The 16861-nt window shown below is 45.4% G+C and overlaps 1 protein-coding gene across 1 annotated transcript in view; it reads right to left on the minus strand.

The window, feature by feature from the left end:
* Window positions 1–865: 865 nt before the first annotated feature.
* Rad54l2 (RAD54 like 2) overlaps window positions 866–16861 on the minus strand; it is a 94094-nt gene continuing 78098 nt past the window's right edge. Inside the window, exons 16-22 of the mRNA XM_028895284.2 lie at window positions 16439–16644; window positions 15885–16057; window positions 14749–14945; window positions 12828–13027; window positions 11059–11148; window positions 8488–8580; window positions 866–6632 (exon numbers count right to left, since the gene is read on the minus strand). Of these exons, the coding sequence (XP_028751117.1) occupies window positions 5638–6632; window positions 8488–8580; window positions 11059–11148; window positions 12828–13027; window positions 14749–14945; window positions 15885–16057; window positions 16439–16644 (1954 nt within the window). The 3' untranslated portion in view covers window positions 866–5637. The remainder of the gene's footprint in view (window positions 6633–8487; window positions 8581–11058; window positions 11149–12827; window positions 13028–14748; window positions 14946–15884; window positions 16058–16438; window positions 16645–16861) is intronic.

Below are 16861 nucleotides of genomic sequence, written 5' to 3' on the forward strand. Positions count from 1 at the left end.
TTCTTTTATCCAAAGTTTCTTCTTACCCAATATTCCTATTCCTAACCTTATTTTTTTTCCTAATTTTAATAGATAGAAATTGAGACAGAGAGAGAAACCTAAATTGAGAGAGGTACTCAATGCAGCCTAACTATTTCTATACTGCTTTATATTTATTTATAGCTCTCGAAGAATAAAATAAAACTGCCCTTATCTTTCACTACAAAACTGGACATGTCTAGCTGCTTCCATGGGGTTCTTTCCTATTCTCACTTAACTTCCTTTGCACCCAAGTCCCTGTTTGGGCACCATTTGTGGGATGCACACCCTCGCCTTTTACAGGGTTCCTGAGGAGAGAGGCATAAGGAATTAGTAGATAGAAAGATAGCAGAGATGAGACAGCCAGAAACACAGGATGGCTTTGGGAGGACCTGGATCAAAATCTACCAGCCCCTTCTGTCTCTTCAAAAGGGCTTTTCATAGGGATGCTAAGGGGCAGGGCAAAAGCCTTCCCCTTGCTAGATCAAGCCTTCCCCTTGCTAGATCAAAGCACATCCAAGTGCAGACCCTTCCAAACACCTGGTAACTACGTACATGGTCAATCCATCCCCTTATGCAGCCCTGCTGGGTAAAGCAAAAGTTCAAATCTCACTAGGAAACCTCTGTGGGCTCCCACAGGTCCCTCTACACTCCTCACCAACTGCTCAGACAGTCATCAAGCTTCTGAGTCAGGGTACAAATGTGCAAAGCAGGAAAAGTCCAGTGACTGACACTGCCAACAGATCCTGCTAGCTGCCTGTTCTACTGCCCTGTGCTGTCCAAGTGCCTCTCATTCTGTTATAGTCCTTTCATTGCCATCCAGATAAGCTGCTGTCCAGACAACCTCTTGATCAAACAACGTCTTGAGTTTAAATTTTATTTTACAAAAAGAGAAATAAAGAAAACTGATAGGCAGTTATACTGACTTACAATTGTTCTGTTTGCTTTTTTAAAAAAGTGACATGAAACACAAGTAAAAATAAATACGTCATAGAAACAGCCAGTTGCCCAGTCTCTGGGGCAGAAGTGCCTGCCCAGCTGAGAGAGAGGGAAGCCCATGATCACACCAGCAGCTGGATCACCCAGCCACAGATGGTCCTCTAAGCCAGGCACAGGTCCCGGGCCTCAGGGGCGTCCTGAGGAAAGAAGACAGAAAACTAAAGCCAGGTACCAGGGCCTTGGGGCAACCTCATCTCCTCCCCGCTCCCCCAGCTCCTCTGGCAGCAGTGTGGCCTTAGTGGTTATCCATTACAACCCCTTCAACCCACCTGGACCCTCTCTCTGATCCCTCTGAAGAGGGTACAAGGAAAAAAACCTGTTTGGGGCAGGCTGGAGAGATTCTTCTGGTGAGTCCCCAGCCTACCCTGAGTTACACAACCAGATAACAGTCATTTTACACTACAGTGCACATGAGCACACACATGCAAACGCATACACACACTCACTCAAACACAGCTGGGCTGAACTCTCTTCCAGGGGGGGTCCTGGGTCAGGTCACAGTATGAGGTCCCCTCTCATCTGATCATCGTCCTAGCAGGGGCAGCAGTGCCCAAACCTCCCTCAGCCCTCTACACTGCAGATTATGCAGCCTGCCTGGCTCTCTCTCCCCAGCACACCAGATGACTCCAGCAAACAGACTTGTGGCAGGGAAAGGCGCAGACTTGGGTCCCTGAAAAGCAAAGAGGGTGGACACTGCCTGCTTAGTTCATCACTCTAGGACTCAGGTATCCATAAAAGGCCTAGAGCCAAGCCAGTGGCACAGAACAGACATTGAGGGATTACAGCAATTGAATACACAGGGGCAGAGGAGTCAGTGGGAAGGAACAGAATCTGATGGTGAGCAATGGGCAGCACAGCATTTTCAGATCGGCCTTGAGGTGCTGGTTTCCTGGGAATTAGACAGCAGAGGAGCCATAGTCATCTTTTGGGGGAAGGGAGACTTCTCAGCAGCTATGGCAGGGAGAGAGCAACCTGGTTGAATGCACGGAAAGCCATGGCTCAGGACTCATCATGTAGAAACCAAAGGGAGGTGGGAAGCAAGAGTCTAGAAACAAGGAATGTAAAGCCTCCAGGAAACCTTTCCCTGTGGGAGGAGGACTCAGCTCCAGAGCAATGAGTGTCAGGCTTAGATACTGCCTGCTACCAGCAGTCCCATCTATATGGCTGGTGCTTTGTTTCAACTAACCAGCGAAACATTCCCCAGCTCTTTGTTCATGCTCCCAGAGTGGGGAACTTCATTTTTAGTTGTAAGTCACAAATATATAATCTACACATTAATTCCTAGAAGAGTGAGTTCCAAGGGCCAGACAGAATTATCTTTAAGCCAGGAAACAATAGACACTTAAGTAGCATAACTCAAAGGGCCGAGGACTTCAGAGTTAAGCAAGCCATCAAGAAGGATCTGACCCAACATGGTTCACTTCCTCCTTTTCTTGAATAGCTACTCCATCCCTACCCGAGGGAACAGACAGAAGAAAAGGGAATCAAGTATCTCAAGTGTCATCTGGCAACGTTTAGTAGTGTTCCCTAGAATAAGAATTTAGAATATACCAGAGTGATTGGACTCCATGAAAGACAAATAGAAATAATGAGAGAAAATGCATGAGCCTGATCTTTGTCTGCCTTTCCCCAGGGTCTCACTGTGTATGTAGACCAAGCTGATCTTCCCGTCTCAGCTTCTTGAGGTCTAAGATTTCAAGCGTAAGCCAGCATGACCACTTACCACCAAGGGCTTCCAATCTAAGTACAGTAAGATCTGTAAGTCCCTTACTCACCTCATCACATGCTCATGTTTGGTGTGCACACACATTTCCCCACTAGCCCACAGGAAAAGCCAGATATTTTCGGTTTGTTGGGTGGGAGGTATGGGTGCCAAAGCCCATGGAATTAATGCTACTCACTCCCACCCCTATACAATAGAAGGTGCACATTATCACAAAAAGCCTTCTTTAACCAGGAGCCTTGCCTAGAGTTACGGCCTCTGCTAAGCTGAAGTGAGTTGAAGCCCTGGAATGACAGAGTATAGAGCAGACACATGCTGTCTCCCAGAATACCCACTTACTTCCTTGCAGCTTAAAAATGGACTGGTTTCAGTTCCCTACTGAAATGATTTCTAGTGATTTCCTTTCTGAACACAGAACATCCGTTTCCCTGGCTGGCAGGGTATACACACAGACACACAAAAGTCTGGGAGCTCAGTGTTCCAAGGTCTGAGAGACAATCATGTAACACACAGACAGAAACACAGACACACTTGACACAGACACACACGTCTGGGAGCTCAGTGTTCCAAGGTCTGAGAAGCATCCATGTAACCCAAGTTCTGTGTGTGTTCTTCAAATTATAGAGATCTGGACTGGCTGACTCCCACTGCACCAGCCTCAACCTAAGAGCCCACGCAAATTAAAAAGCCTTGACTATCCATTCTTGGGCTACATTTCACAGAGAAAGCACTGGTTGGAACTGCTATTTTTAAATTATTAAAATAATTTGCATAGCTAAATTGTAGATCTAAGGCTTCTATGAGTAGAAGAGTTAAGTGTCTGACAGGGTGCGTATGAAAACAGAGAAAGGTCCACTTTTGGTGTTACTGGACAGTACACATACACCCCATCAGCCATCTCCTTGTCTCTGAGAAAACCCATAGTGTCTGTCTGCCTCGAGGCTCCCTTGTTCCCCCCAATAATGGGAAATTGCTAGTCAAGAGTCGCAGGAGGTTAAGATACTTCTTGGACTAGGAGACAGATTTAGCAGTTGCCCAATCAAGTTGGAGCCAAGGGAAGGTGGTAATGTCAGGCACCATCATGTGTGTTATTCACCACAAAGAACTGCCTGGAAATATTCAGGGGGCAGGGGGGCTATAAGACACAGTACATACCAGGAAAATGGCCAGTGTTTATGTTTAAGCACTACATCCCCTGCCCTTACATCTGGAACAAGGAAAGGGAGATCAGAATGACTCATGTGTTCTTTTACAACAAAAGCCAGACTTAGGATCCTACAGAGAGAGAAAATGCTTCCCCATGATCCTTCAGAGAAGATGGAGGGGACAGAAACCAGGCCCACACCGATCACCTGATATGCTGGGGAGGTCAAGACAATTCCCAACTGGAAATCAATAGTCCATTACCTCAACCCAGCAGCTACCTATCCAGTTTCACTATTCAGCAGAGAACTGGCCTGTAAAATCATCATAGAAGACAACAGTTCCAAATGTGGAGGTTATATACTTCCCAGTAGCAAAGTCCATGATCCCAAGTTTCAGTTTCTGCGGAATGAATCTCACCGCCCCCAACCAGCCAGTCTCAGGCTCCCGATTTTCCTGAGAGGCCGCTCCCCCACGACACAGTTGTTTAATCCGACACCTGGTTGATTCTAATTCTCTTTCCCTGGTCAATTAATTCACCACCCATCTGGGACCCTTTTTTGCCAGTAGCTAGGGGGTCTGGAATATCTTAGAACTTCCTTTACTATCTCCTGTCTTCCTTATAACCTCCCCTACCACCCCTGCCCCCAAATGAAGATAATAAATAATTGCCCGTAAGAAATAAATTAACATGGAGCTCTCTAACAGGGAGGGAAAGAGGAAAGGCCACCAGCACAGGCAGCCTAAGGGGCTGAGTTGTCCTGGTGAAGCCTGTCTTTTCTAGCCACCACACAGAACTAACTTCACTGCAGTGCACTTCCAGCCCATGTAGAAAGAGACATCTGCTCAGAGACGGCCACTGTGGAAAGAGTCAGAGACTGGAAATGCTCTTCTCACTCTCATGATCTCCCCGCAAGTTAAACCAAGGTGGCTCTGAAAACTAGGGACTCAGTTAGCTTGGTCTTTTCTTCACCTATCTGAAGGAAACTGATGCCTGTGGCTCTTCTCCTGGACTCATTCTGATGTTCAATTTAGTAGCCATAAACCAGCACACTCTGATTTACACTCCAAAAAAGATAAATTCATTTCCTTTTAGTTTACCTTAGTTTTCCCCTCCCTCCCCTCCCACCTTCACCCATTCTGCTACATACGTTCTCGTTCTCTCTCTCTCTCTCTCTCTCTCTCTCTCTCTCTCTCTCTCTCTCTCTCTCTCTCTCTCTCACACACACACACACACACACACACACACATACACACACACACACACCCTGGTCTGCATCCTTCCAACCTCCTAAAAAGATACCATGTGATATGGAATCTTAGTCTGCTCCCCATGCCCGCCCTCATCTCCCTCCCTCTTCTCCCATCCCCAGGCCAAACTAAGTCACTCAGTAAGGCAGCTCTTGGGTGCGATGTTCCCAAAGGCAGAACAGGATATGAGCTCTTCTACACTCAGATGGCAAACAAGCAGCCAGCATAAGCAAGGCAGGCAAAGAGGCAGGCTGCGCTACCCCTCCATTCCTGATTTCGGTCCCTGATTTCCCACTATTGTGGCTCTGTTGGGGTTTTTGTTTGTTTGTTTTTCTTTTCTTTTTCTAACAAACAGCAATCGAGCCCTGCCATTATGGCTAACCACTCTTGTCTTCTTTTCCCTCCTGCCGAGTACCCTATTTTCAGAAAGACCAGGTTCACTGCCTTCCAGTTTGGTGGGAACCTGCTAGGGGCCCCAAGTGAGGTGGGAAGGAGCATCCCAGCTATTTCCCAGTGACCTCTATCACATCATCATCTTTATCCTCATCATCATTGGAGCTGAACCCCACCTCGGCAACCTCATGGGAGTCAAATGGAGGCACCTGGGACCGGAGGAGGCCACCAGCTGGGTAGCCTGCATGTGGGGACATATAGCCTGGGTAGACAGACATGCCCCGAGAAAGGTTGCTGGGCAAGACAGGGGAAGGGAAAGGCGCAAACATCCTCGGCTCGGACAGGAGTGGCTGTGAGAATGGGAGTGAGTAGCTGGGTAGTATCCCTGGCACAGAGGGGTTGAGCATGAAGGAGGGGTTGCTGGCAGTGACTGAGGTAGCCGTGGAAGAGGAACTGACAGGGCCTGTTGGTACCAGAGGGTCAGTAGTCACTGGAAACACCAGGCGGGCATCTGCCAGCAAATTGGACAGCTGGTAGTAGGAGGGGGTATTGCCCATAAACAGGGAATTCTCCCCAGCCTGGGAGGTGAAGGGGGTGGTGAGGTTATGATTTAAGGAGACGGGTGGCATGGCAAACCCGCCAGAAACTGGATACCCGTGTTCATAGGGCTGCACGGGGGCTGGCAGATGGCCCTTCCTGGACCGCCGACGGACTGACTCCTGGGTGGCAGATGGAGTGGCCAACTTTCGCTTGTGGCCCCTTAGGTCCAGCACTGGGTGCCTGCCACCACTGGGCTGGCCAGTCACCAAGAGGGAACTATTGAGGCAATGACCCCCAAGGTATGGCTCAGTTCCAAGAGCTGTCCCAGGAACGGTGCTACTGTCCATGAGTGGGGCTGGGGGGCCAGGCAGGGCGGCACTGATGCTTGGGGAGTTCTGGCGGGATTCCCGAGCAGCGGCCACATCTGCATACTGCTGGAGCTCACTGATGATTTCTGGGCTGTCAGGAGAGACGGGCCTGGCCAGCCCCTCAGGGTCGGGGGCTTTGGGTGATGAGGCACTGTGTCTGCCATTGCTTGTGGATGCAAGAGAAGGCCCCTGGGAACCTGGAAATAAAATATAGGTAACTGAAACCAGAATGAAAAGGGAAAAACAAGTCTATTAAAAGAATAAATTTTGTACTGCAGTCCCCAAATTCTCATTGTTTGATACTTAAATATCATCCAGTCAACTTTCCCCGGTCTCAAAGACAGAAATCTTTTGATTCCAGAAACAAGTTGTGATGGTTAAGACTATCAACTTGACCATGATCAAGAATAACCTGGGAGACAAATCTCTGGGCATGTCTGTGAGGGAGTTTCTAGATTAAGTTAACTGAGGTGAGAACCCATCTTAACTGTGGGTAGCAGCGTCATTCCATGGGATAGGGTGTGAGACAGAATAAAAAGGAGAAAGAAAGAGGAGCATTCCCACTGACTATTGTTTCCTGAGAGTGCACATAGGTGACCAGCCACCTCAACTTCTGCTGCCCTTACTTCCTTCTGAAGTGTATTCCCTTCAGCTGTAAGCCACGATAACCCTGTCCTCCCTCACGTTTCTTCTGGCCAGGTATTTTATCATAGCAACAAGAAGACTAATACACAAGCCCATATGAAAGGTCATGGGATTTCCCTGCACCTTCCTCTGTCTGAACAATTCTATAAAGTGAATACTATGAAATAATGGATATGAAACGTTGGAAACTTCTTCGCTTTTTTGGAAACCAGGTCTCATTATGTATAGCTGGCTAGCCTGGAACTCACTATGCAGAGACTAAGCTGGCCTCAAACTCACAGAGATCTGTCTGCCTCTGCTTCTGTTTTTGAATGCTAAATGCTGGGATTAAAGGTGTGCACCACTGTGCCTAGCTGGAAATTTTTCTTAAAACTAATTGGTCAGATTTTTTTTCTGGGGGCAACAGGTAGTGACCAAGGGATAAAAAGATACAAGTGAAGTTCAAAGACAGCCTATCTAAGTTTAAGACAGAACCAAACTAGCTATGAGAAACAATTTGGAAAACTAGGAAATCTGGATAAAAGTTGGATATTATGAAAGATTATGGAATTATTGTTAATTTTTCTTTTAGTATGATTATGATGTAGCTAGTACGTAAATGTCCTTAATCTTAAAAGATGTATATTGAAGTGTTTATGGGTAAAATAGCATGGTATCTTCAGCTTACCAATAATTCACATAACAGAAAGGCAAGGAAAGACAGGAGATTAACAGGAAATTAACAATCCTTGGGTGTAGGTGCAGGAAATACAGATATGCAGTAGTTCCTTCCTCCTAACCCATAAGCGAAGGCTACAGCGGCAAAGCTAAGACAGTCCGGCTCTAAGACAGTCCGGCTCTAAGGCAGTCCGGCTCTCCTATCTCAGTGGTAGAATGATACATGAAAACCACGTCTAGTGAGGAGAATTTGGCATTGTTCACGAGCCATAGATATACCCTTGACCAAAAACTCTACTTCTAGGAGTGTGTCCTAGAAACAACCCCACAAGCCAGTACTAATAACCTAGATGTAAATCAATAGGAAACTTTTACCAAGGCATGTCTAGAACAAAGGATAAGAAATAAGCTATCCCTGGTGAGTGGTGGGGGGAATGAAGTATAGTATACTAGCATTTGTTTTGAAAATGCAAAGAAAAACTAAATACTTAAAATGCACACAGTTAATCTGTATGTGCACACAACCCTTTACCATGTATGGAATATCTTTAAAACAATAAAGCAGAACAGAACCCAGGGAGGACCAAGGAGGATTGGGAGGAGGGAAGGAGAACTTATTTTTCATCACCTGTCCCTTTTTCATGTTCTAATCACAAAACTTATATATGTTATTTATTCAGAAAGTACATTAATTATAAGTAAACCAAATAAATGTTGAGTAGGTCAATAGAAAGTAAAAGACTACCATACCTGAGGCAGCCATCCGACCATCTTCAGGGGCCTTTGGTTTGCCAGTCGCCCGGACAGCAAAGATCCGTCCATCACTGGTGCGGATGTATGTCCCTAAGAGATATTAGACTGTCAAGAGCCTGCAGGAAATGTAGCCAGCCCTGAGACATTCCAGGCCCCAAGGGCTGGAAAGTGCCTATAAAAACCCACCCCACACGACACCTGCAGTAAGGTCAGGAAAACTGAGTCTAGATTCATAACGACTCATCTAGTCTGTAAATACTGACTGCTAACCTACCACATACCAGGCAGTTTTAAAACTTGAACACTTAAGACAGAAAAGGGCTTGTCTCCTAGAGCTTAATCTCCAGAGAATACTCCAGAAAGTACCAAAACAATGGAAGTCAACAGGACCCATTGCAAGCTCTGTGTTCTCGGGCACTCTGGCCCAGATCCTCTTTTTGGTCTGGAAAATGGACCCTTATGCTTCAGTATCCTCTATTGCTTGGTTGGGTTAATTCAAGACCTGTAGTCTATTCCTACAAGGCACTAACCTGCCTTGCTTTTCTCCAGTTCCAGGAGATCTGATACTCTCTTCTGGTCTCGCTGGCACCAGGCACACATGTGACATACAGACATATACGCAGGCAAAGCACCCACACAAATAAAATAAAATTTTTTAAAAAATTAAAACGGGGCTGGAGAGATGGCTCAGAGGTTAAGAGCACTGACTGCTCTTCCAGAGGTCCTGAGTTCAGTTCCCAACAACCACATGGTGGCTCACAACCATCTGTAATGAGATCTGGCGCCCTCTTCTGGCCTGCAGTCATACATGCTGTATACATAATAAATAAATAAATCTTAAAATAAATAAATAAATAAAAATAAAAAATTAAAACAATCTTATAATTACATTTATTTATTGTGTGTATGCAGGTGTGTGCCAGGGTGCAAATGTAAAGGTCAGAGAACAATTTGTGGAAGTCAAGTGGGACCCAGGAATGACACTCAGGTCACCAGGCTTGGTGGTAAGTGCTTTTACCTGCTCCGTCATCTCACTGGCCTTACCTCTCTTTTTTAACCTGTATTATCATATCACTTCAAATAAAGTTATTTTGGAAAAGAAAATGTGAATTTCATACAGTTTCCACGTCACAAACTATTATTCTTGATTTTTCCCTTGATTTTCTTCAGTTTTCCACTAATTAAAAATGTAAAATACAGCCTGACAGTGATGGTGTGTGCCTTTAATCACAGCACTCAGGAGGCAGAGGCACGCAGATCTCTGTGAGTCCAGCCTGGTCTACAGAGCAAATTCTAAGAGAGCCAATGCTACAAAGAGAAACCCTGTCTTGAAAAGCCAAAGGGGGGCGGGGGGAGGGGGGAGAAAAGGAAAAAGTAAAATATACAGTAGGCTTCTGGTATAGTACTAGAAGCAGGCTAGACATGACACACACAGTTCAGTCTGCTGATCCTTGCTCTAAGGAGAGCACAGTTAAAAGGCTGGGTTCCATACTAAGAAGAGACCCCCACCTCCCCCACTTTGGCTTTTCAAGACAGGGTTTCTCTTTGTAGTGTTGGCTGTCTTAGAACTCACTCTGTAGACCAGGCTGGACTCACAGAGATCCACGTGCCTGTGCCTCCTGAGTGCTGGGATTAAAGGCACACACCATCCCTGCCAGGCTGGGGAGAGCTTTCTGTGTCTGTGTACTCTGTAGTCCTTTCCCCCTTGATCCAATAGAGACTAGAGCAAAATCCTCCCAAACATAAAGCCTCAAGCAGCCTCATACAGGGATGGTACTCAGTGACAGACTACGGAAGCTGGGTGTGTGTGGGGATGCATACAACACATGCACGAGAGAAGGACAACTATGGAAACAAGCTCAGTTGTTTGTGTCCTTACACTAGTAAGCCCATGTTTTTCATTTCAGTGACATCATCTTCTTAAGAATGCCAGAAACATGTTGGGCTATTTATTTATTTATTGGTTTTTAATTGTTGGTTTATTTTGTTGACATAGGATCTCAATAAGCTCTGGCTGTCCTTGAATTTACTACATAGACCAGGCTGGCCTCAAACTCACAGAGATCTGCCTTTCTCTGCCAGCCAAGTACTGGGACTAAAGGCGTGCACCACTACGCCTAGCAAAATATTGGGCTTTGTAAAATTACCACACTAAAAATTCTGTTGTGCAATACATCTGCACTAATTCATGTTCAGTATATATTTCCCAGCTTGGGACCATCACCCTGGCTCAAAGACATTGTATACAACAGCACATACATCGGCTCACAACCCACTCCATAACTCTTTCCCACAGTTTTGGTATTTTTACATCTATACATATTCACCCCAAGATTTTCTATAAAAACAAAAGATACAGAAACGTGGGAACTCCAATTCCCTTCTTTTACGCCACTGACCGACATCCTCGTTTAATGTCAGCACATAGAAATGCCACGTTCTCACTCTTCTCCCAAGTGTGAAGCTCTTAGGGGATGGTTCCTATGAACTCTCTAGATTAAACCGTAAGTATTTGTTCTGATTCTCAGCTTAGCACTCTCAAACAAAGGCCCTTGGCTAGGCTCTTACCTTTCGTCCCCCGGATGATATGGATGCTCTCACCAGCATTGATTCTTGCCTGAACATCTGTGGAGCTGTTGAGTCCAGGAATAACAATATCTAGTGAAAAACAGACCTTGCATTTAGATGACATGGGGCTTAACTGGAGAAAAGAAGGAAACAAAGTCTCACATCCATCCCAGGTCCTAACTAGTGTCCCACAGGCTTTCTGTAGAGCTAATCAGAGAAGGTTAAACAAGAAGAGCCTTCACAATCATCTCATCAGAGACTACTATGAAAACCAAAGCTGCTTAGACAGCCGGCCATGCTTCTGATCAATTTTCCTTGCTTTAATTAAAAATTCATAGGGTTCTTAGTTTAGGAAAAAATTTCATTTGAACAGTTGTTTCTATTTTTCTCCACTCTGAACTATTTGAATTTGTTCCACATCATTTCAGGTTCCAAAAGTGCTCTGATCTTTCTTGCTGGCATTATCCCACAACTGGAAAAGAGTATTTCAAGATTGCATTGAGAAATAAGATAAACAGAGATTTTGTTCAGTTTATTTCACAATTGTTAATAAATGTCATATATTGCTTTCATCAAAATGTGTATAGCACGGATACTTCTAAATAGTAAGTGAAGAGGAAAATCATTCCCCCCAGTCACTCTGAATCTCAGAACTAACATCGGAGTTGGCTGAAACACCCACCTCCCTCCAATGCTCCCTGGCCCAGCATGCCCAATCTACAGCAACCTGACACAGAAAAGGAGCATCCTAAGGGTTCAGGTCTCCTAACTGGGTAGGCTGCCCCTTTTATACACTGCTGACCCTGCGTTGAGGCAGGCTCAGCACATTCATATCTCTGAAAACCTTTGAAACCCAAACTGATATTCCAGTAACGTTTCCAGAGTCCCTGTGGTATTCATAGAATTCCACTTACCACCATTTTAAAACAATAAAGCAATAACCACAAAAACCCAAGCCATATATTTATTATATTACGATATTTCACCAGAATGCAAATTCTTCAAGATCAGGGAACCTTCATATTTACCTACAGTGCCAAATATGGTCAGGTCTATACAAAGGGTGTTTAACAGACACTTACTGGATGAACATCAAATTACAAAAGAACGCTGGGCCAGTGAGATAGATAGTTCAGTGAATAAAGTGCTCTGTTGTCAAACCTGACAACCTGAGTTTGATCCCAGGGCCCACATGAGCACTGTGGCATACACATGAACACAAAATAAATGGTTATGAGCACCTGCTGCTATTGCAGAGGACCCAGATTTGGTTCCTAGCACCCACACAGCAGCTCACACTGTCATCTCAGTTCCAGGGGATCCAACATACTCTTCTGACCTCTGCAGGCACTAGGTACACATGGGGTGCATTCACATACATGCAGGCAAAATACCCATACACATAAATAAATCTTTAAGGTTAAAAAAAAACGGAGGAAAGGCTAATTTAAAGAGATAGATAGATAGATAGATAGATAGACAGACAGATACATACATACATACATACATACATACATACATACATACATACATAGAATATCCCCAGGCCGGGTGGTAGGGGCACACGCCTTTAATCCCAGCACTCAGGAAGCAGAGCCAGGCAGATCTCTGTGAGTTCAAGGCCAGCCTGGTCTACAGAGCGAGATCCAGGACAGGCTCCAAAACTACACAGAGAAACCCTGTCTTGAAAAACAAACAAACAAACAAACAAACAAACAAACAATAAATAAATAAATAAATCCCCAGAAAAGAAAGCAGGAATTCCCAACCTGTTGTGGTGACCACTTTCTGCACAAGGACTCCTGCCCGCTGCAAGTAGTTGATGGGGAAGTTCATGGATGGATTTGTGCTGGAGGCAGCGCTTACACTGCCACTGAGTGGGACATGCCGGGGCATCATGGGGATGGGGGTGGACTGTACAGGACGAACACTGGCCACAGGCTTTTCATCACCCTTCAGTGTTGGCTGCCTGCAGGAAAAACAAACAAGCACATTTACAGAGCTGGACAGAACAGCCACTGAGCTACTGTATGCCCTTCACCCTTAGCTGCTGCTGAGAGAAGCACTGGAAGAACACGCAGAGTCTAGTCAATTCTAAAGAAGCCTAGAGGCACGACTGAGATACCACAGCAGAGAAAGGAGGTCAGTTCCAGAGATAAGCAGTCAGATGTTAGTGGAGTAATGCCTTTCAGAGATAGAAGGTACCATCTGCTTCTCTAGAAATCTACATCAGGAACTAGATTGAAAGGGAAGATTAGATGCTACAAAAATATAAAAAGGAAGAGCAAGCTCTTGATACCATTGAAGTTGAAATCCAAAGGGCAGAAATGATCCTGACTCACCTATGTGATGCCACATGTTCAGATGATCATCAATCCCAACTTCTGGCAGCATTTCACACTCTCTGATTCTCTCTCACACATAACCCGAACCTCAGTAAGTTACACAGATGCCCCTCTCTACTCCAAGCTACTTCATGATGCTCCTCCTGCTCCTATCTAGGTCAGTCTCCACAGTGTCTCTCTAGTTATGACCACCGTACAAATGCAGGAGCAACCAAAGCCCCTGCACAAAGCCAGACTTCTATGACAGTACTACAGCCAGAGAGAGATCTGGCTGTGCATTTCTTTCTAACAAAATATCACCCACGGTCAGTGGTGTGTTCTTCTTGGCTCACCTTTCAACTAGATGGTACATGACAAAGTTATTACTCCTGATTCAAGATCAAGATATTCTGTCTCTCTGTCTCTCTCTCTCTGCATTTATGTCTATCCTGTCTCCCCAGCTCCCACCCCCCATCCCGCTACCCCCCAGTCTCTTCTTCCCACTACCCCCACTTATATACTCCTGATTGGCCTCAAACTCACCATGGATAGCCTTAAATTTCTCCTCCTGCCCCTACATTCTGAATGCTGAGATTACAGGCATGCACCACCACATTTGGTTTTCTGATAGCAGATTTAACTTCCTCTTGCTAAGCTTTTAAAAACTTTTTATACTTGTTAGCATTTCCTACCTCAAGACATCTGTGTGTGCCTTTTCCTACACTTGATTTAGAATGGCTCTATTGATTCTTTGTACTTAAATGCACTCTGCCAGGCCATGTGTGAATGCTTTGCACATAGTAATTTTTCAATAAATAATGAAGGAAAAAAATTATTATTGTGCATGCTTGTCAAGGCATGTGTGTGGAAGTCAGAGGACAGTTCTATGTAGAGTCAGTTTTCTCCTTCCACTTACATGTAGGTTCCAGGGATTGAACTCAGGTCCTCAGGCTTGCATACAGAGTACTCTCTCTGCTGAACATCTCATCAACCCTATCTGTCAATAAGCTTCCTGAGTTCTGTATCTTTGGTCTTGATGCACGAAGAAGATGCCCTCTTTGGTTGGTATATACATTCCCATGTGACTTCAAGTTTGCCCCATAAAACCACCATTTTATACCATTCTACCAGAAGGGCTCCGCTGAGTGGCAAAATCAGCAGCTCATTTCTCCAGCCAAGGTCATCAAAACTAGAGCCATTCAGAACACGTGTGCTGCTGAGCTGCTATGACACCTGACCCTAGAGCAGGACCTTCTTTTCAGAGCAGCCAAAGAGCAGGCTGTACACTCTCCCTTTGGTTGAACAGGAACTGGATGAAAGGAATGTGATTCTAGACCAGCCAGACTCCCTTCCTTCAGCAACTCACCAGTTCCTCTGACTGAAGGCAGGGATGCTGGTCAGGCTCTGGTCACTGGCAGGGTAATACTGCGCATACGATGGGCGAGTATAGGGTACTGATGTACGCTTGTCCTCCTCGTAGCTTTTCTTTGCTGCTTTCTTCTCAGCTTTGGTCAGCTTGTGATCCTTTCGGTTGAGGAGCAATGACTCATGCTCAAAAGGCTCCTGGAGACAGGACATTTGGGTTTAATTACTAGTCTTGGTGCAAATACAACTGATGTACAGTGAGTCTTATATGGAACCAAGACGAGGTTGGTTGTTTCCAACACTGGCAAAAAGTCTGCTTATAGGCAAGTAGGTTCTGTCAAGAGTGTAGTTCATGGGCTAGTGAGCTGTACCCTAATGACCTGAGTTCAATTCCCAGAATACACATTCAGGGAGAAAGAGAAAATTGACTCTTATCTCCACATGCATGCCATGGTGGATGCATGAGTTCACACATTTGTATACACACACACACACACACACACACACACGCACGCACGCACGCACGCACGCACGCACACACACACACACACACACACACACACACACGCTTGCTCTTTTTAAAAATTAAAAAGGGGCTCGAGAAATGACTCTGTGGTTAAGAGTTAAGAGCATATACTACTCTTGCAGAGGACCCAAGTTTAGTTTCTAGCACCCATGTTGGGTAGCTCACAGCTTCCTGTAACTCCAGCTATGGGAGGATCCAACACCTCTGGGCTACACAAGTACCTGCACTCACATGTACATACCCACAAAGACACACAACTAAAAGTAAAAATAAATCTTAAAAATAAATAATAGAGTTCACAACTAGTATCAGTTTCAAATGCCTAAGTTTATATTCCCTACCAAAAGAATAGAGAGTTCACAGAATTCAACTGCATTCAGAACTTACTTCCTCCTTCTGTTAGGGAGATTCAGTGGTCAGATTGTTGGACAGGGCTGACTAAGCTCAACACTCCAAAGACCAGACAAGGGGTGGAGGTAGTGGGGTCAGCAAAAGATCACTTCAGCCCCAGGTGTGTGCATGCTCTACTTCAGAAGGAAGCAGGTTTGCCACACAAGCCTTCACTGACGGAGTCTGCCATACCAAGGCTGTCATGTACATCAGGTATTTACCTTGGTGATAAGGTGAGGGTACTTCAGACAGGCAAGCTGCAAGACTGACTCCTTGATCCCCTTTATATCCAAAGATGTTTGGGGAGCTGGCTCCTTCTCAACAAAGTGCAGCAGGTTTTCCACTTCCTTCCGGGTAAAGTTCAGCATTGGGTTGAGATCATCCACTACCCGGTCTAGAGGAAAAAGATAAGAACAAAGTCAGCACACACCAGAGAAGACTGAAAACACAACTGCATAGGTCAGCAGGGAGAAAGTGGCCTGACTGACAATAAGGAAAAGTCTTCCACACACAAAAGTCAAAGGACAGGCCAATGGCCCTGATAAAACGGAAAAAGCATAGAAAACTACTAACTCCTCTTATTAAACTTACTTTCCACAATATGAGGCCAATCTCCTTAAAGATCTGGATTAGAATGATATGGGAGAAACTTCTGGCATTCTGATTCGAAGCCTGTCTGTGTTCCCATGCCTGGCTCCTCCCTCACACCCTTGACCCCGTACAGGATGGCAGCTGGCACAGAAGTAGATCTAGAATAGCCTGGAAGATGGTATACCTGACATGCCCTGCTTGGAAATCTGCCGGTCATAGATCTTCTTCTCAAGAGTATAATCAGCCACAAGGCGATAGATGTGACAGGGCTTTTTCTGGCCATAGCGGTACACCCGGCAAACCGCCTGGGCATCATGGCAAGGGTTCCAGGAAGCATCAAACACCACCACTCGGTTGGCACCAATCAGATTCACACCCAAGCATCCGGCCCTTGAAGACATAAGCAACAACCATAGAGCTCTTAGTCTTAGATGGTTTTCTAGTAGGCTCTGCCCTCTGTGACTCCTACCCCAACATCACTCTTTGTCTCAAGCATTTTGTTGTCCTGATAAACACGATGATTACTCCTCAAACACTGAAAGTGTGCCCTGAAGTCCAATATAACAGTGTCTATAGCCCTCCATACCCCTGGAAAAGGTAAACCCCT

This window comes from Peromyscus leucopus, chromosome 7 (assembly GCF_004664715.2).
Source record: "Peromyscus leucopus breed LL Stock chromosome 7, UCI_PerLeu_2.1, whole genome shotgun sequence".
Taxonomy (NCBI): Eukaryota; Metazoa; Chordata; class Mammalia; order Rodentia; family Cricetidae; genus Peromyscus; species Peromyscus leucopus.